At 36.6% G+C, this 21,213-nt stretch overlaps 1 protein-coding gene across 2 annotated transcripts in view; it reads left to right on the top strand.

Moving 5' to 3' along the window:
- The window catches only part of NADK2 (NAD kinase 2, mitochondrial), a 43,247-nt gene that overhangs the window by 14,367 nt on the left and 7,667 nt on the right, over window positions 1-21,213 (top strand). Inside the window, exons 5-9 of one of the 2 annotated variants that reach the window (XM_054583942.1) lie at window positions 4,514-4,597; window positions 5,890-6,026; window positions 10,497-10,575; window positions 13,103-13,168; window positions 14,661-14,756. In XM_054583942.1, the coding sequence (XP_054439917.1) occupies window positions 4,514-4,597; window positions 5,890-6,026; window positions 10,497-10,575; window positions 13,103-13,168; window positions 14,661-14,756 (462 nt within the window). The remainder of the gene's footprint in view (window positions 1-4,513; window positions 4,598-5,889; window positions 6,027-10,496; window positions 10,576-13,102; window positions 13,169-14,660; window positions 14,757-21,213) is intronic. The other variant, XM_054583943.1, reaches the window with a different exon arrangement.

Here is a 21,213-nt window from a genome sequence, read left to right as displayed (position 1 = left end):
CTTCTCCCAGAAAGGAAACGGAAGTCACTGGATTAGAGCTTCAGCTTCCTCATCCTTAAAAATCTTGTTCTGTCATTTGTTTCCTTTTTTCTTCTCTCCCTTCACACATGATTTCCTTTTAGGCTAAAAACTTAAAGACTTCTATCTTTCAAGAAATTTTAGTAAGTCCTTTACCCAGTCTCACTGTCTTGGTTATTTTCCCTTCCTTTCCTTGCCCCCAAAGCTTGGTACCTCCATTTCCTTACTTCACAATTATTGTTAAACCTTTGCAATCTTCTCTGGATATGCCCCCAACCAGTTCATTGACATTGCCTTTGCCTTACAAACTGGTGAGACTCTGGTCACTGAACCCACTGGACATTTAATCCTTGTCCTGCTTGATTTCTAGGGAATTTTTAGTGCAAACTGCTCCCTTGTTGCATCTGTACTCCTTTGGCATTTATGATGCCCTTTTCTTCCTACCTCTGTGGCTACTTCTTTGAAAGGATCTTATTTTTTGGCCACTGCTTACCTACTGGTGTTTTCACATATTATCCCCTAAGAAGGATAATACCCTCTTCTCTCTATATTGTCTTTAGAATAACTGACTAATAGCTTTGGTTTTAACTTAGGTCCTGGTGGCTCCAAAATCTTTATACGCAACATTGATTCTGCTTCTGTTCTTACCCTTATTTATAGTCTCTCCTCCTTACTGTAGCCAGAGTGATCAATTTATGAAAGTTTGATACTATTATGTGACCTCTCTGCCCAGCTTCTTATGGTAGTTCTTCAACTAAAGCAGAATAAAATCTGATTTTTTACCATGGCCAGGATGACCATCTCATCTTGTTTTGTCAGGGACTTTCCTAGTTTTACACTAAAAGTCCTATGTCCCAGGAAAATTGTCAGTTCCAGGCAAACTGAGACAGTTGGTCACCCTAACTGTGACATAGAATATGTATGACTGGGCTCTTGATTATTCTGTGTCCCTATCTCCTCTTCTTTTTACCTTTCCTCATGCTATTTTAGCCACACTGTCCCTTACTTAAATGTATCCAGTGGCATTACCGATGTCTACAAAGGGACCTGTCTCCTTTCCCCGGCCGCACCGTACTTGATGAATGGAATCATAACCTGTGCCGAAGCTGTGATTACCCAGCCCTCACCTTTCTTGTCAAATTGGTCTAGAGGTCTGGGTCTAAGTTCTAGGGATCCTGCCTTTGAATCCATCTCTTGCCATCCTCGCTGCTCTCGCTGCTTGGAATCATAGCTCAGGCTTTTAAAGTTTGCTTTTATTATAATAGCTTCCAGTCTCATTCTTTTCAACCCTTCCGTTATACTTTGCTTTCCTGGTCTTTCCAAAGTACAGATCTGATTGTGTCCACTCCTCAAGTAAAATCTTTTAACCACAATCCATGACCTTCTGGGTACATTGCACATTTCTTAGCACAATACATAGGATCTTTCGCTATCTGCTTTTGCCTATGTAGTTTCAGCTATCCTCATTTCCACATAGGCACTATACATTCTTCAGTTAAAAAAATAGTACTGAGGCCCCTCTAGGGACAGCCTACAATCCTCCCTAAAAACTGTTCTTTTTTTGAATTGTATTTTTCCCAGTTTTATTGTGTATAATTGACATATAGTACTGTATATGTTTAAGGTATACAGCATATTGACTTACGTGTGTAGTGAGATGATTACCACAATAAGTTTAATTAACAACTATCATCTCATAGACACAGGAAAAAAATTAAAAAAAAATTTTCCCCTTTGTTAGAAGAATTCTTAGGATTTACTTTCCTGATAGCTTTCAAACATACCATATAGCAGTGTTAACTGTAGTCATCATGTTTTACCTTATATCCCCAGTACTTACAACTAGAAGTTTGTACTTTGGACCACCTTTGTCTAAGTCCCCCACCCTCCGCCCTAAAGGCTGTTCTTTAGTGCAAATGTAATGTGTGAGCATATGCTAACACCGTGGATGGAGGCTCACACGTGGAGGCTTTTGCTGGTGAGGGAGCTTTGCTGATGATATTAAAGATAGCAGGACTGGAAAGAGTAATAGAGAGTCCTCCACAAGGCCATGTTCTTTTCATGCCTTTGTATGTGCTTTTGCCTGGAGTGCCTTTATACCACTTTCTCTTTTGAATAGTTCTTAATCATTCCAGACTGGTGCCTCTCCTGGGCTCTGACTGTAAGTCCCTGTACAGAGAGTACTTATCCCATCATATTATTTTCTGCTTGATTCTCTCTTCCATTTGACTAAATTCCCTGAGTATTGGACTTTGTGTTTTAATTTTTCAATTACTATTGTAGTACTAGTCAGTAGGCAGTAAACATTTGGAATGAATGATTAATTAAATGATCTTGAGCAGAGCTAGGACCCCAACCTAGCTGAGTTAATATCCCCTAAGTATAAGTAATTGAGGTTATTGGTTCAGTAATTATTTTTGATTGCCTTCATTGTTGGTGCATATTTTTATATCATTAAGAGATTCTAGATATTTCTTATAGTTTATTAAAATATATTTTCCTTTAAAAACATGACTTAATATTCATAAGCTGTGGGGATTTTGAAGCAGTAAGTAGACTGTGTTGCCTGTCTAATTTATACCTGGAATAATAGCTTTGAGAAGTCCTTTGGTTCCTCTTCTTGCATTCAGGCAGAAATGGGTTAAGCTTCCTAGCTTGCTGAGTGATTCAGATTGCCTGATTTCTTAAGCACTATGGTCTCTCACAATCCTTAAATAAGCCCAGAAGTAAACATTCAGCTTAAATTTCTTCTCCTCTGTATTAGGTGTCAAATGCTGCATAACAAATTACACCAAAACTTAGACGCTTAAAACAGTAATGATTGCTGATTATCTCTCATGGTTTCTATGTGTCGGGAATTCAGGAGCAGCTTGGCTGGGTGGGATTGGCTTGGGGTCTCTCATGAGTTTATAGTCAGATGTCAGCTTGGGCTTCTGGCATCTGAAGGCTTGACTTGGACTGGATGATCTACTTCTAAGTAGATCCTTATATGGACTCATCTAAATTAAATATGTAATTTCTGTTTGGCTCTTCTGTATTCTGCACTCATTCTGCTGAGCCTGGTAAATGTGACATTTGAATGTTTAATAATCAGAATGGGATAGAGAGCATGCGGTAGCCACCTTGCAAGATAGGAGCTTCCTAGTATTTACACCTATTTGTGTGGTTCCCCCTTCTATATTTAGGCAGGGCTGGCCTATGTGACCAATAGAATATGGTGTGCCAGTGTGCGGATTCCAAGGCTAGGGTATTCAACGTTACTGCCGCTTCATGTTGCAGTTTCTTAGATTGCTCATTGTGGGGTAAGTCTGCCGCTGTGGTGTGAGATACCTAAGCAGCCCCATGGAGAGGCTCACTGGAGAGGAGTTGAGGCCTCTTGCCAACAGCCAGCACCAGTGTGCCAGCCATGTGAATGAGCCGCATTGGAAGTGCACCCTCCCGGCCAGGTCAGGCTTTCAGATGCTTATAGCCCTAACTGATACTTGACTAACCTCAGGAGAGCTGCTTCTCTCTATGGTGTTTGAGACCTGCAGTGGACCTCAGATATTGTTCTATCAAGTGACTGTTGATACCTTTTATTTACTTAGCACGATGTAGAATATTGCAGAGAACATAAAGTTTTTAAACCTCAGTGTTGACCCTCTCAGAAAAAGATATTGACTAGTCACAACTTTGTGAAGACCTTTTTTTTCCTGCTCTTCACACTTACGAGTTAACTTACAGTTATTACCAAGAGTGTGTTTTGCCAAGGGTATTTTCAGGTGTTCTTCAAGATTGATGATAGTTAAGCTTCCTGGAAACCTTCCCTCACATTAGGTGCCATATTCTTTCATCTTCCTATAGCAACCTATAGGCAATCTTAACACTTTGTAATTTGCAGTGGAAAAAAAATCCTACCTCTGTCTACATCTTGCTGTTAACTCCTTGAAGGAGTTTCAGCCTGCTCTGTGTTTTGAGTAAATGAGGCATTCCATTGGATTAAACTTTCTGAGTTTTCTTTTAGTGACTTGGAATATTTTAAATGACATTTAAAAGGGAGTTAGAGTTCAGAACACTTTCACATAAAAATAGTTTGATTCCTCAGCATAAGCTTTTGAGATTGGTGGTTTTTGTTTTTTTTAATAGCATGGAGATAAAGGAGCTGATACTAAAGTGACTTGCCCTAAGTTAACAGTTAAATAATTTAAAGGAATAATTTAAATAGATGGAAACAGCATTGTACTGTTAGATAATTTTGCAGGACAGACAATCATTGCAGAGCTGCTGTTCTTTTCAGTTTCACTGTAATGTGGAAACTAAGTAGTAGTATGTATTATGGTAGTAAAGCTGGATTTAAATTACATATTTGGTCTTTTTTTTCCTTGTTGAAAATAAAATTTTGTGACAAAAAGTTAAGTATAGAGTAGAAATTTAAAAAATTCATTTGTGATTTTTAAATTATGTTTATTTTCTTCTTTCTCCCATTATACCATCCCAAATCCCTTTTAAAACAAAGGTCTGAGGGTCATTTATGTCTTCCTGTTCGATATACACATTCCTTCCCAGAAGCCTTACAGAAGTTCTATCGTGGTGAGTTCAGGTAGGAATTTCTTAATATTGTTAATAAGTGTGTGCCATTCAAATGCTGTTAAATAGAATTAGATAAGATTTGGTTTAGTCCACAGTTATAACAAACAGAGTTATAAAAAGTAATATGTTAGCTAAGTATAAACACATCTAACTTACCTTCTAGTCCATTCGAACTGTGTAGAGAAATCCTGACAGATACCACCTGGCCTATAATGTAATTACAAGTAGACGATTTTCCTCCTTCAGTAAGATAGAAGCCATGTCTCTACTTTCTTAATCTTGTTATATGTTCATAGCAGTTTGGCAGAAAGATAGTTAAAACTATTTACTAAAACTGAGTGTTCAAATTTGCTGAGATTTTGTTTCTTATCCTCATCTTCTCCCATCCAGAATGGCAGAGGGTTAGATTTACTCCAGCCCTGCTGAGATCCTTGGTAGAGTGCTGTCTCACATGTTAAGTGTTTCCTAAGTAGCAGGGATGGGTTTTCCCATATTTCCTTCAGTGAGTCTGTTCAGTGACCAGAATGCCTTGAGAAGAGAGGGTAAGGGAACAGTGGAGACTGGGTGGGCCAACTGTATTAGAGAGAGCCACATGGTGCTCTTTTGAATTGCTGACTTGGACTAGAATGTATAGCTTGAGAAAGCTTTTTCTTTGGGTATTTGATAATTGGAACGTATCTTTTTGACTCCTGGAATCATTAATAATGATTCTGATTTCTAGTCATTTGAGGAGTTTGGCACCTCTACAAATGACTATAGCTACCAAGTGGGAGTGTATTTTTGTATTAATTGTCTGGCAGACTCTGTCCCAGGGGCCTTTTGATATATCAGGTTTTGGTTTTGAAATCAATTAAACCTGGTTCTTTTCTTATTTTTACCAAAAATGCCATTTACGTTTTAGGTGAAGGAGTTTTATCTAATCTGACCACCTTAACACAATATTATTTCAATTTCAGAATCCTTTTTTTGGGTGTGTACATCTTACCCTTTTTGATGAGCACAACACAATTATAGCTAGCTCAGCATCTTGGATTTAATGGATACTTGATAAAGAATATGACTTGAATTCAAATTATTGGGAGATTTTGTATACGTACATTAGATATTTCCATTATAACTGAACACAGAAATAAATTTCTAAATCTATCTTTAACACAGGAACCTGTGCTTTGTAGGTGTTACTAGTATGATTTGTTCCTAGAATAACTAGTTTTCTTAAGAATTTTTAATTTGGTAAAATTATAATGTCTAATTCTTAATTTATTCTGTCAACATAACTTGCTTTCCATTCACTCTTCTAAGGTGGTTGTGGAGGCAGCGGATCAGGTTATACCTTGAAGGGACTGGCATAAACCCTGTTCCTGTGGATCTTCATGAGCAGCAGCTAAGTTTGAATCAACATAGTAGAGCCTTCAATATTGAAAGAGTTCATGATGAAAGTAGGTGGATTGGGAATTAGATGTGTTTGGGGCAATATTTAACTTACAATTCTTTTGATCTCTAATTTCTAAAAGTAATACTTTATAATTAATTTATGTGGGAATTTTGGTGCCATCGACAGCACCTAAGAAAGTACAGCAAACTACTGCAGGTGTAAAACTTATTAGACACCGAAGTAAGAAATATAGCATATTTCTAGAAGAAAAGTTTCCTAGGATGGGTATGAAAGCTAGTTGATTAGAGATGGATTATAAACTGTCCAAGGGGATAGATGGTATAAGGAGAGGTACTTGGCCTTAATCTTTGAAATGTCAAAAGGGAAAAAGAAAGCAGTAGAAATAAAATTGACTAGTAAGTGGAAGATTTCATAATGGTTATAGATTCATTTTTTTCTGCTATGTTTCATTTCTTGGCTAAACTTATCAGGAAAAGCTACCTTTATAGATCTGCTTTCTGTCTCTGTTTCCGTCTTGTGGTACTTGATGTTTATATTTTTTTTCAGAGTCTTTCATTGTGATTTATAGCTCTATATAGGTCAGAGTGTTCCTGAGCTGTGTGTGTTCATGTTGTGTTTTAAAGATGTTTCTTCTTTCCCTGATAAAAAATTATTTGATTTTAGAAATAGTTTAAGTAATTACATATATATTAATTCCTATTACTGATTTTTTGAAACACTGCAGTAACTATTCAGTAAGATTTAAAAATCGTAGAAGTTTTATTTTATTCCACACCAAAAGTTGTTCAGAAGACGTTCAGAATTTGGTTCTTTTTCCCAACAATCATACAGGGAAGACGTAGGTTGGTATTCAGAGATTCATTGTTCAGGCTTTTATTGCAGATTCATTGCTTTCAGCCTACAAACTAAGGTAATACAAAGGGGGGGGGGGGGTGTGTGTGTGTGTGTGTGTGTGTGTGTGTGTGTACAAAATTATTTATATATTGAGAAAATACCCAGGTAGTGTTCCCATCTGATTTATGGTAGTTCTAGAAAAAGAGCAGAGAAAACGCTCAAAATTAAAAAAATAAATAAAACAAGAATTTCTCACAACTTAGGCACCAGTCTTTGAGTTGAGAGGAGGCCAAACCACGTAGCATGATTATGGTAAAACGTCCGACGCAAGGTGTGTCGGGGCCAGGGGTCACACAGACTCCGGCCTCTTCCCAGAGAGGAGGTGCGAGTGGTGGTGGTGGCTGGGATGACTGGAGTGGGTTTGATAGAGGAAGACTCTGCGGTCAGAATCGTTTCCGATTTTTACTATTAATACTGGGAATTGCCATACTTATTGATGCCGTTATTAATAAGGCTGATCCTATGAACAATTATATGGTATTTACCATGTCTCGGAACTAGTTTTGACTTTTTGGTAGCTTTATTTTCTGAGACAAATTGAGGAAGATTTCAAGGTATATCTCATATTTCCTATTTAAATTCTCTTCGAGTTGGCATGAAACATTTCCTAGTAAGCTGACACTGGGATTTTTTAATATATGACTAGGTTTGAGATTACAAATATATTACCATATTTGATCCCTCATTTAGCTTTCTAATTTAGAACAAAACACTACAGGGAGAAAATTTTTTTTTTTAAATTATCAGTTTAAAAAAGGGATGATGTAATGTTAAAATTTTTATTGTATGTAGTGTTACCTGTCCTTAGCTAGGGTGTATTTGTGTGCAAGTTAATGAAGAATTCATTTTTATTACCTTCAAAGGAATGTAGGATTAGTTTGTTTATTATTTAAAAACAATTTTTTTTATCACATAAACTAGTAACTTTCTTAGTTCCAAGTCTGGTTGTTTTAATTTGGATAAGTGAATGGATTTGATAAACATTTACAGAATTTCAGTGGCTTAACATAAAGTTTATTTCAGCTCATCTCACTGTTCAGGGGGTGTTCAGGCAACTTCCAAACAGTGGCTCCTCCCACCTTCTAAGGCCTCAAAGTCTTTTTCTGTTGGATCTTCTGTGGTTTATGGGTAGAGGAACACAATGGAAGCATGGAGAACCTTAAGGGAAGTTTTAGGAGCCAGGCCTTTTCATTACTTTGCTCATATTTCATAGACTGTTAGTGTGTACTCCCATGAGTATACCGAATGATCCCAATGTGAATAGATCTGGAAACATGATCTAGCAGCCTGACCAGGTGAGAAAATTGCACAGTGTAGCAGTCTCTGTCTCTAATACAGTATATCAATTCTATATTTTAAAATATAAATTTTAATTAATTTTTTTAACCTCTTATTTTGGATAGAAGAATATTAATTGATATCAAGTTCATTTTTTAAATAAATTTATTGGGGTGATATTGGTTAATAAAATTATATAGGTTTCAAGTGTACATTTTAATGATACATGATTGTGTTGTGTGCCCACAACCCCAAATCAGATCATCTTCTGTCACCAATATTTCATTCCCAAAATAAGTCAGAAAAGATTAACCATATGATTTCTCTCATATGTGGGATGTAAAACTGAAAGCAACAAATGAATAAAGGAGAAAAACAAACAAAGTCATAGACACAGACAAGAGTATGGTGGTAACCAGAGGGAAGGGATTTGGGAGCAGGAAAGGGTAACTGAGTCCATTTTTTTTTTTTTTTAACATCCTGTTGAAGCAAGTTTCAAATGAACATTTTTGTGATTAGGTAATGTTTGGTACTCAATTAGCATGGAAGAACATATACGCAGAATTAAGATGATTAATGAGACTTGAAGTGATTTTACTTATTCTCTTCCTCCTTTGACAAAGGATTTCAGGTGAAATTCAGCAAGTACAGATAAAAATGCAATATGGAAAGGAAAATTAGGATGAGGAAAAATGGTTGTACATGAAAGTCATGACCATATAAAAGAAAAACATGGTTACAGTTTGATGGTGAAAATTCAGATTTATTAGTTAGTAATATTTGGTGAGTATCTACTGTTAGTTGACCATTTGTAGAAAATCTGCGTGGAGATGTAAAACAAATTCAATTAGTAATTACCTTATGTAAAAAATAAACAATAAATTTTTACCTTTTTACATTTATATTGAAAATCTATCAGGTATGAGAATAGTACCAAACTAAGAGAGTTTCAAAAGTTAGCAGCTTTCACAGCCTTAAGTGCAATCAGACTTTGCTTAAACACATCAAGTTTCTGAATACCTTTCTGTGTCAGGTTCTTCCTACTATACTATATGATTGAGCTGATAATGTTAACCCATTATACTCATATGATTCACTCAGATAACAAGTTTTCAAAGGGAACTTGACATTGTAATAATAAATTGTCATATTTGAAGAATAGGGATATTGGGTCCCCCTTAGGCAATTATAAGTCAAAAGAAATGAAATACATGTAATTAATGTTTAATAGACACATAAACAGAAGAGTATAATAATCCAGCTAGCAGGTCAGATGAGATCAGGGGTTGTATTGGTGCAATGCTGAGAAGTTTTACTAGTATATAATATTGAGTCTTATTTAATGTCTTTTAGATATCTATTGCTGCATAACAAATTACCCCCAAATTTAGCTTGTTTGTAATAGTTTAGGGTCTCTCAGGAGGTGACAGGCAAGCTGTGATTTGGCACAGCAGAAGAATGACTGGGACTTAAGATGTGTATCCCAGCTCATCACGTGAGTATTGGCAGGACGCTTCTGTTCCCCACCATGTTGGCCTCCACTGGACTGCTTACAAAATACCTTCTCCAGACTAAGTGCTCTTTGAGGGGGATCTACTGAGGCAGAAGCCAGGGTGCCTTGTTTAGCTAAATCTCTGAAGTGATGTATCATTTCTGCCATGCATCAGTCACACAGGCCAATTCTAGAATGTGAGAGGGAGAGTTGGGCAAGAATGTGAGCCAGGAGGCAGGGGTCACTGGGACCATCCCGGAGGCTAGCTACCGCAGTTGGATGGGCTTTGAGGCTTTGACTTGGGAGACAGAAGAGGGGACTGGTCCCATAGTACTTGCCCAGCGGGAGATTCTTAGGTGCAGTGAGTCTCCTATTGGAGACATTCAGAAGATGGGGTTGGCATTTCCAGTTGGAGACTGACAAAAGGTAAAAAGTGAAAGAAACCATTTGAGGTGACAGTCACAAGTTGGATCCAGAAAGCAGTGGGAATCCTTTGGAGGATTTTTTGGGACAGAGTGATGTTTAAGTGATCGCCCAAGAAGATTGTTTAAGTTGCGCGTCCAGCCTTACAGAGTGAAGGAAAAGGACCTATCTTCTAGGAGTCATGAAAGGAGATGTGGCAGGAATTAAGGTTTATTTTTGGAGAGACAGAGGCTTCATTGCAGCTCTAATGTTAGATGACTTTGAGGTTTCTATTATGAATACTTGAAGTATTTAATTTATATGTTAATGTTGATGTATAGATTCTATTACAACAAAATATGAATATTTTAATGTTTTATAAAATTTATATTATAACATTGCTAAAATTTAAGAGCTGTCTTGTTTTTTTTTCTTTATTACCTGCAGGGCCTGAGGTTTCAGGACCCCAGCTTTTGCCAGTGAGAGCACTAAATGAAGTCTTCATTGGGGAGAGTCTGTCATCCAGGTACACTTAAACCTGTGATCTTGAGGCCAGGATGTAATGTCTTAGTGTTGTTTAGATATTTATTGAATTTCTACAACCTAAGATTTGTGAATACTTAACACTGTGTAACTAATGGAAATGAAACTTTTAATGAAATATTTCTGAAAGCTTCATTCACATTAATTCATAGTAAGAGGAAAGAAGGCTCTGTGACCCAAAAAGCTTGTGAAAACCTGGGCTGAACAACGTTATCTAGATTTCTTCACTTTAGTAATGCCTGGAACCTTTCCTCTGTCATATAGGTGCCTTTACATTTATCACAGACATGTTTAAGGGAACGCTGTACTCACTAGGAATACATTTGCAGTTGATATAAAACTTTTTAGACAGTTATATTAAAACTTACCCAATCATCTTACTGTCCTTTAAAGCGGACTTCTTTGTTTTCTTGTTTTTATCAGGGTGTGGTTAGGGACCACACGTTGTATTTGGCCATCATGGCCCTTTAGAATTAAGAAAGGCCCTTAGCTGCACCCCCGGTTTGTCTTTCATGTTAGTAATATTTTGAATGCTCTAAGCCAGTTTGCAGAGTAACATATCCCTTATTTTAGATTTATGTGATTTTTTTTTTTTCTCTGCATGATTAGATTCAGACTAAACATTTTTGGCAGGAATACACGTAAGTGATAATTGTATCCTTCTTAGTGCCATATCATAAGGCAAATGTATTGACAGTTTAAGATTTGTAACCAATAGTAAATAGTTAAGGTTAATAAAGTTCTTAAGAGTATAAATATATAGTATATGTTTTATTATAGATATCTGTTTTGTGGGTGTTGATTACAATTTAGGCTTAAAATTGTCAGCAGAATTTTCTTTTTTTTTTTTTTTTTGCAAATCTTTTTTTGGTATGTGTGTTTGTTACCAGTTATAAAATGACTGCCATAATTTAAAGTTAATTTAACTCCTGGTGGTACTTTAGAACTTGCCTTGTCCTTTTTGTATGTGTAAGTAAATGAGGGGTTGAAAATTAGAGGTGAGTTCATGTCTCACTTTCCTGCTCCCAGAACCATGTGACATTTTGAAGGCACTGCAGTTTACTGAGGAGGGTTCCATTCTATTCTAAAATTCTGCTTGTTTTAAATCATGTCTTTTCATAAGAAGTTTAATTATGGTGAGAAAAATTTGTCTTAATTTAAAAAGATATCCATGTCTTAGCCAATGACTTAACTTAGGTAGTACTGAAAAGAAAAAAGCCTGATTAAACAGAATGCCTTGAACAGCTTTTTTGAGTAGTTGTGATGATTTTGATTAATGTAATTTTAAACTTACTCAATAAAAATATATTGTGTACTGCTGTGTGTAATATGGGAGCCTCTGGGAATATAAAGATGAATGAGGTAAAGATAATGGTATCTGAGTTTTTTGGAGGGTAGTGGTAAAATGTATAGCTTAAAAGTTATTAAAAATAAATTATTCTTCAAAGAAATAAAAATGTATTCTTTAAAGAACTTGAAGTGTAAAAATATATCTTTATTAGTAAGACAGACTATATATAAAGTTTTCACTCTTGCTTGTATATCAAGTATGAAGCAGTGTGGAAATGAATAATGGATACGTTTCTGTGATAGAAGGAAGAAAATACAACTAATTAGTAATATAATCTAGTTTTTATTGCTAAAGACAAGACAGAAGAGAGTAACAACTTTAAATGTGATTGGAGAAAGTTTATTAAAATAAATAGATGACAAAGGTAGAAATCTTTTATGAGTTTATGCTTTTATTCTAGGGAAACCATTTAATGGCTTATAGTATTCTGTTTGTGTATTTTAAAGGAGAGCTTCTGCTACCATTGCTTTATAATTTGTACTTACCAAAAAATTAAATAACTTATAAAGGAGGAAGACTGGGATAAATTGGTAGATGTGTGGCGTTCAGTTGGAGTTTTTAGATTGAATGCTTTTATTTTCTGTGGCAGTAGTGATTTGGTTGGTTTATCTCCTAAATAATATCTGCTGCTGCTTCTCCTTGTGCTCTCTGATGCCTCACCTTATATCTTTACTAAGATAAGGGCAGCAGTGGGTAGTCTTCTGATGCTATTGAAAGAGGTTTTGCTGTTGATGATATTAGAACTTTTTTTGAAAAAAGATTCTGTGACAGACCCTTAGGCCGAAAGGAAATGATGAACCCGTACTAGATGCCTGCTCTGTCAGGCACTGTGTGTGTTGTGGGTGTTACCACATTGATGCTCACAGCAACCCTGTGAGAAAGGTGGTTGTATTTACCAGTGAAAAAATTGAGATTTGGAGAGTTCAAACAGCTTGCCTAAGCTCATATAATTAGTTAGCATCAGAACTGTCAAACAAAGCTAGGATTTCTGATTCCAGATTCTGTGTTAGGCTTTACTAGGCCCTGAGAACGTAGGTGCTTTGGTTGGAAAATAGTAAGTGCAGCAATATTATTCCTGCCTCATTTATAATGTTCTTAGATTTAAGAACATTTTAAAAGCCCAATTTTTTTTTCTTTTCTCCTATTTGTTCTAACCTAGAATGTCTTATTCTTGGGCTGTGGCAGTGGACACTTTAAGAAGAACTATACCCACTCTAAAGGGACTGTGAGTTTTATTGCTGCCTTAAAAAAATAATTTCCCTGAAACAAAAATTCTGAGTTAACTAATCTTGGTAGAACTGCATGAGAGAATGACACTAAATTTGCTCACTGTTTTGGTCTCAACATCTCTCACCTGATTGTGACTTTTTGTTCTGTCCACCTCTGCTTTATTTCCACTTATCTCTACTCTCTTGTTTTTATATGATTCTGGCATAATAGCAGCCGTTCCAATCATTTAACCAGCTCCTAATGTGACTAAAATTCATAATTTTCTAAGAAGACATAATAAAGCTATGAAATAGATTAATGGGAATATCAAGCCTGCTATTTTTTACTTTTATGAAGAATGCTGAGTTCAGAGAAAAAAAATGAAAAGTTGAATCATGTAAAACCTTCACAGATTAAGAGGTTGGCAGGAGAAATTGAAAGGGTTAGAATAAGAGTTAAATTGTCCATTAAGTGTTAGTGTTTGCAAGTATGTCTAATAATTCATTATTCCGAAAAGTCTTATTTTATTAAGGGTTTATTTTAACTTATTTATTTGCTAGAGAAAAATAACCTACTGTTATTAGTGACACCATTATTTTAAGATGCAATTACAAAATAGGCATTTACATGTTTGAAAAGTTCTTCAAATAGTTGCAAATCACTTATTCTTTCATGCAATTAAAGAGTAGTGTCATATTTTGCTGGTGTCAGAAAACCATTTGATTTCATTTTACGAAATACTCTAAGAAATATAAATCCTTAAAGAAATTACAGTTTTAGTTTTATCTCTTGTTTTGTCCACTAGTTCAGTACGGGTAGAAATTTTTCTTTAGAACGTTAGTTTACTATCAATTCAAAAGGTACAATAGTATATAACTCAACAAAAATTTAGTGGAAACTCTTGGTAACTTGAAGGATTATATACAGACTTAAATATATCAAGGACTAGCTACCAATGAATTCTTTGAAGAATTGTGTTTTCTTTTTGAATTCTGAAGTAAGGCTCTGTATATTTTAGAGCCCATAAAACAGCGCTTCCAGCGCACGTGCGGATGCCTCCCCGGCTCCTTCCTGTAGCAGTCGTCTCTCCCGAGCGCAAGTCGCATTCTGAGATTACCTCGTAGATACAGTGGTCATAGCTTTTCAAATTTAGTGCATTTGAAACTGGATTTACTGTTTACAGTTTTTCTGCCTGTGTTCCTTGCATTGCTTAATAAAAGCAGCAGCAGCAATTCTAGGTAAAAATTTAGAAGAAGCCCATTTGAAAAGGTAAAGTATTGATAGAAAGGAGCATATAGATGAGAGAAGGCTGCAGACATGCAGATTTTTTTTGTTTTAACTTTTTCACTTAATATTAGAATTAGCATCATGATGTGTGTGCCTACTAAGGTATGTCTAAGTCAGGCTGGCCTACTTAGATTTTCATCAGTTCTGAAAAAGACTGTGTTTGTCTTATTCACTGTGAGCCTTAAGTCCAGCAAATCCAGTTTTGTATTCTCAATTCATAGGGCTTCCTACTATGAGATTTCAGTTGATGATGGTCCATGGGAAAAACAGAAGAGTTCAGGGCTCAATTTGTGTACTGGAACAGGATCAAAGGCCTGGTGAGTAACTTGGGATGTTGCTTATCAACTTTTGTGAAATTTTTTAAGTAACGTGACTTTTCATTATCTCCTTTCGGCGTATCTAAGGCCTCTGGTACACAAGAGGGAGCCTGGTGGAGTCATGGTGGTTGGCTTAGTTTCTGCTTCACTCATGGATTTGGTCTAGATGCCTTGACTTCTTAGACTAAAGCTTCAGCCTAGCTGTGGTCAGTATTTGGTTATTATTTAGCCCACCACCCTAGATTTGTAAAGAGAAAAAAGAAAGTGAGAAATGTTTTTGGTACTACATGTTTTTTAAATGACTATTTTAAATTATAGTAAAGAAATGAAGACGATGTACAAAACCCGTCCGCTGGAGGTTTGTCCATGAAAGGTCTAACCGGAGTTCACCCTGTAAGCTCTTTCCGGGCAGCGCTTCCAGCGCACGTGCGGACGCCTCCCCGGCTCCTTCCTGTAGCAGTCTTCTCTCCCGAGCGCAAGTCGCATTCTGAGATTACCTCGTAGATACAATGGTCATAGCTTTTCAAATTTAGTGCATTTAAAACTGAATTTATTGTCTTCAGTTTTTCTGTCTGTGTTCCTTGCATTGCTTAATGGTTTCACGGTTTACCTTGAGTTCATGCTCTAGAGAAAAAACTGTTTTCCCCCAAACCTTGCTCATACATTTGAGTCTCTTGGTTCTCCCCTCTCCTCAAATCCAGTCAGTGCCGTTTCTGAAGTCCTTGCCCCCCCTTTCAGTGTCTGCTGCTTTTCCTCCAGCCCAGGCCCCTGTCTTTTTCGTGAACATTGGTTGTGCCCCACCATTCACTCTCCAGGCTGCCATCCATACCACCAACAGACTAGTATTTCTAAAACACAGGTAAAGTATGGTTCTGCCCCTTCTGTGCTTTAAAATTTTCACTGACCCCTAACTATGTTCAGATTACTTAGTCTGTCATGTAAGATTCTTTAAATAGGACCGAAGGTACCTTTCCAGCCTATTACTGCTCTGCCCTAACCCATCAGCCCACCGGACACACTGCAGGCTACTTGCAATTCTCAGCACAAGTCATGTTCTCTCAGGGCTTTTTGTTTCTGCTCAATGCAACTTCTTTCTGCATTGAATACTTGAACACACTCCACATTCTATCCACCGGCTGAAAAATCCAGGCTTCAAATGTCATTCTCTGTAGGAAAATTTTATAAAGACCTAGTTACTTTCATAAGGATAATTAATCCCTTTTTGTGTCCTCTCCCCAAGTGCTTTTTTTCTCATAGTACTAACCACATTACTAGTTATCTAGTAAGCTAATATCCAGCTAGTTTGACAACTTGAGACTTTCAGGTGACTAGTGGTTTTGTTTTCCTGCTTCATTTTTTTGTGTGCATAGCATAATACCTACTACATATTTCATGCAGATATTTTTTGGAATAAATGACTACATACTCACAAATAGTGCTTATCAAATTGTGATCTTAAGTTTGGAGAGTTTAAAATGGACTTTTATTTCCTATTTTTCAGCATTACTTTTTAAAACTTTTTATTGTGGAAAATTTTAAATATATACAAGAGTCCTGAGTTCTCATTAGCCAGATTCAATAGTTATCAATGCACGTCTAGTCTTGTTTTCTCTGTTCCCCTTTATCTCTTTTCATCCCGTATTATTGTGAAGTAATTTTCAGACATCATATCGCTTCATTCATAAGAACTCAATAGTGTAACGTCTTTAAAAAACAATCCTCGTCTTAGTCAAATAAATGTACCTTTGGGAAAAAAAGAGAAGTATCATTTAAAAAGATTGGTTAATATCTTATTTTCCTGAGGCCCAATAAAAACTACATTTCTAAAATGATTTTTCTAATTATTTGAAATGATAAATTTAGTCATACGTGCCATAAAATTATTTTGTAACCATCTCATAAGTTGAAAACATTACAATTAACAGCTTTAAGTTATCATAACATTTTTTCTGCTCAATGTAACATGTTACTTGTTGGAAACTGGATTAAGAATTAGAAATGGTTTTCCATATCTTTTCCCTTTTCATCTCCTGGTATTCTCATCCTTTGAAAATGGGCAAAATGGAATAATTGAAAAAAACTGGCCTGGAAGGTAAGAGATTTGGCTAAACCACTGACTAGTTTTGTCACCTTGTGCAAGTCTTCTTTTCTGTGGAACAAGGGAAATGGAACAGATAAGTAAGATTACTTGATCCTCTGAACTTCTGTGATTCTGTTATATTTTATGATAATAATGCAAACTAGCAGTTATTTAGTCCCTGTTACTTTGAATATACTGTGCTAGGTACTTTTTATACATTGACTATAATCCTTATAGAAATTCTGCAAGAAAGTAGCAGTATCCCTCTTTTGTAAAAGAAGAAATTGAGGCTTAGCCAAGATAGATAATTAGGCTGAGGTCACACAACAAGCACCATAACCTGGACATAAGCACAAGTGTGCTTGACTCTGAACCTAATGCTTTTTACACTGCCAGCTTTCAATGGAGGTCACGCAGCTGAAAGATGAGTCACTAGGTTGCACTGAAGATCTATCAAGGTAAACGTAATCAGTCTCTGAGAAACATACTTATGTATGCAAAAGGCAGGGGGCTTTGACTTCTGCTCTGTGTGTGTGTGTGTGTGTGTGTGTGTGTGTGATTTTGATAGTTTTAGTTTTCAGGCTTTCAGTAGTGAGAGGAGCATAAAGAATAAGAGCCATTATACTGTAAAGTGTCCCCCCCACCCCCACCCCGCCACACACCTTATAGTTGAGACCTCTGTTGATGTTGCATTTGGAGAAGTATGGCTTAGATTAGAATTTTGCCCTGTTGTTTCCTGTGCTCTGGTATAGAACTTTCTCTCACTCACTGTAATCCTGTCCCTGCCACCTTGGTTACTCAGTGTCTTTTCTTCACTTACTCAGCCCTATGCATCTTGCTTATTACTCCTACCATGTTCCACTCTCCTCTCTCCCACTATTGATTTCACTTTACATTCATCTTTTGTCCTTTTTCTCTTCAGAAAATGGAGGGATTTTTCAGAAAAAAAAAATCCTAGGGGCTGAGGGAAAGCTGTACATTTCTATATGTTAATAGTTTTTATCTCTGCCCTGGCTGGTGTGGCTCAGTGGATTGAGTTCTGGCCTGCAAACCAAAGGGTCGCCGGTTTGATTCCCAGTCAGGGCACATGCCTGGGTTGCTGGCCCAGGTCCCCAGTAGGGGGCTCATGAGAGAGACAGCCATACATTGCTATTTCTCTCCCAGTCTTTCTCCCTATCTTCCCCTCTTTCTAAAAATAAATAAAATTGAAAAAAAAATTTATCTCCTCACAACACCATTTCTGAGCATTTCCTTTGTCCCAGGGTAAGTCTATTATTTAAATTCTCCAAAATACTCTGGAAATAGGAGACTCTATTAATTGAGTATAAAGAGTCTCAGAAGTTAACTGACTTGCCCAGAGCCGTGTGGCTAATAAATGGTGAAAGCAGGATTTAAATTCTAGATAACTAAACTGTGTACCGCTGAGGAATCACTGAAAAGAAAAGGATAGGATAGCCTGTTCCTTTACTATTCTTTTGATTCTTGATATAGATAAATAAAAGTTTGGTTTGCTATGTGACCTTCTCAGCCCTTGCTTTGAATATGAAATGAGGAAATGTGTAATAACTTAGGGTAAGCATCTTGTCCTGACCCCCGATCTCAGTGGCTTAGCACAGTAGAAGTTTATTTTTTGTTCTTGTAAAGTCCAAGTGGGTGTTCTAATTGGCTGTCCTCCAAGTGGTGAGCCACAGAGCCAGACGCCTTCCATCCTGCAGCTCTGCCATCTATTCAACATAGCTCCTAAGGTCACTGTGCTCCTTCCCTTCAAGCCACAGGAGGTGTGAGAGCGGGCAGGTCCCGTGTGGGAGGTCTCTGAGCCAGGCTGAGGAGTGCTGTCCATCTGCTGACATGCAGGCACGTGGCTCAGTGGCAAAAGGGGTTGGAAGATACGTGGAGCCTGTGTGCCCAGGGGAATAGCTGTCCCATTTTTGCATTTCCAAAACTTCTTCCACAGGACTTAAGGTGAGGGGTTGTGTTGCATAGCAGCGGTCTCCGAGTTGTCGCGTTATCATCTCAGTCCCCTTCCCATTGTGGAACATGATTTGCTACATACACTGGGTGATCATGTATGTTTCTGTTCTTAGGACTGTCCGCAGTCCTCCTCCTCCATGCATTCTATCCTAGAAGACTTAAATAAGGGTGAGGAGGTGTTCTTAAGGAAGTTTTACAAGTTGATGAAGACGTGAGACTCAATTTGTCTTGCAATTTGGTTGTCTTTAGTACAAGGTACATCTGATTTCAAACTGGAACTCTTAGAAAGGTGAAGGTTATAGAAAAAAATGTCCTGTGCTGGCTGTAACACCTGCTTAGTCATATGGCCTGTCTTTGATGTAGAATATAAACCACTTCTAAATGTAGGGTGAATTGCCTGAGATCCAAGTTCTAACCAAAGGAAATTAGTCTTATTTTAATCCCAATTCAGAGGACTTGGTTTGGGTTGGTTTGTAATATCTTTAGTAATAGGAATGTGATATTCCTAATAATAAGAATGTAGGAATATTACAGGAAGTCTTCCTAGCCTTTTGTTTTCTTTAGTTAAATCTTAATGGCATTAATAGTTACTAAAATCTTTTGCCCTTTATATATTTTAATTCAATGGCATCCTAATAAACATACCTCATATTTATGTAACTTTTAGGTTTAAAATAGAATTATAAAACAGTATCTTCCAATAAGGTGAATATTCATAAGAATTAGAATATAACTTATGTATTTCCCTTGCATTTGACTTTTTCATTCTTATGCAACATCAGTGTTGCATTCTTGCCCTGAGCCAGGTAGGGATCTATGTGCTTTATGTCTCACAGTGTGACCAATAAGAAAGTCAGCACACTTAAAATATTTTGCTTTATTACCAAATAGTAAGTAAGAGTAAAGGTAAACAGGTGAGAATGAGCTTGGTGTGGTCAGAATGTGAAATTAGGGGGCAGAATGGTGGAAGACAGAATAAGCAAGGACCAGATTTTAGATTTTTGTAGCAGGGGGATTTGGTTTGTAAGTAACCCCCAATTTTTAATGTAAAAATTTGTGTATCTGCACTTAAGAGAATGTTCAAAATATTTTTTCACATTCCTCAAAATGTGAAGAATATAAGGTTATAATGGTATATGGGGTATTTATTACTCCCCCCCCCCCCCCCGCCGCCCCAGAAAAAGTGAAGAGTCACTGAACTAGGTTAAAGTTGTGTGACTCCTTATGTTACTCCTTTTCATTAGGACTGTCTACTGACGCCGTGTGAGAAGAGCATGAGGCAGTAGGGTACTTCTAAGTTTCCTAGAAGATTAAAAAAAAACAACAAAAAACCTTAACCAGCTTCAGGTTAAGAACCATCTGTCCCCTAGGACAGAGCAACTTTTAAAAGTTATTCATGTTTGTGTTAACATACTTTTTTTAAGTGGTTCAGTAAGGCATCATACTGGCAAAGAATTTCTCACCTTTAAGGAAGCTATTTTATGATTTAAAGCAATACTTACTTTACACATGTTAAAATGTTAAATAGTACAAAAGGTTATACAGTGAAAAGCTAGTCTCTCTTTAATCTCATATCTCTGGTACTAATTTCCAGACAAAAATCACCATATATATGTATAATTGTTTTTTTAAAATATAAATAAAACAGGGAAGTAACATATATATTGTATAATGCCTTTGGTTTTTTAAACTAACATAGGTTGTCTCTATATCAGCACAGTATTTCTATTTTGTTTTCTTTAATACATATGTAGCACTCTGCTGAGGAGCCATAATTTATTTAACCAGCTTCCTGTTGCTACATATATTTGCTATTATAAACAATACTTGAGTAAATATCCTTGAATATGTCTTTCTGTATTATATATGCAAGTATATTTTAGGATAAATTGCTAGATTGAAGAATATGTTCATTTTTAAATTATATTTTATTGATTATGCTATTACAGTTGTTCCAATTTTTCCCCTTGTCCCCCTTCCACCCAGCACCCCCTCTCCCTCAGGCAATCCCCACACCATTGTTCATGCCCATGGGTCATGCGTATAAGTTCTTTGGCTACTCCGTTTCCTATACTGTATCTTATTTCCCCGTGGCTATTCGGTAATTACCTATTTGTACTTCTTAATTTCCTTACCTCTTTACCCATTTCTCCACACTCCCCTCCCATCTCAGTGCTCTCTGTATCCATGATTCGGTCTCTGTTCTTCTAGTTTGCTTAGTTTTTTTATATTCAGTTGATGATAGATATGTATTTATTGCCATTTTATTGTTCATAATTTTGATCTTTTTCTTAAATAAGTCCATTTAGCATTTCATATAATAATGGTTTGATGATAATGAACTCCTTTAGTTTTTTTCTTGTCTAGGAAGGTCTTTATCTGCCCTTAAATTCTAAATTATAGCTT

This window comes from Pteronotus mesoamericanus, unplaced genomic scaffold (genome assembly GCF_021234165.1).
Source record: "Pteronotus mesoamericanus isolate MK-2021 breed Mesoamerican mustached bat unplaced genomic scaffold, CSHL_Meso_final contig_75, whole genome shotgun sequence".
Lineage (NCBI taxonomy): Eukaryota > Metazoa > Chordata > Mammalia > Chiroptera > Mormoopidae > Pteronotus > Pteronotus mesoamericanus.
Note: the sequence above shows the minus strand (reverse complement) of the source record. Positions and strands in the feature narration are given on the sequence as shown.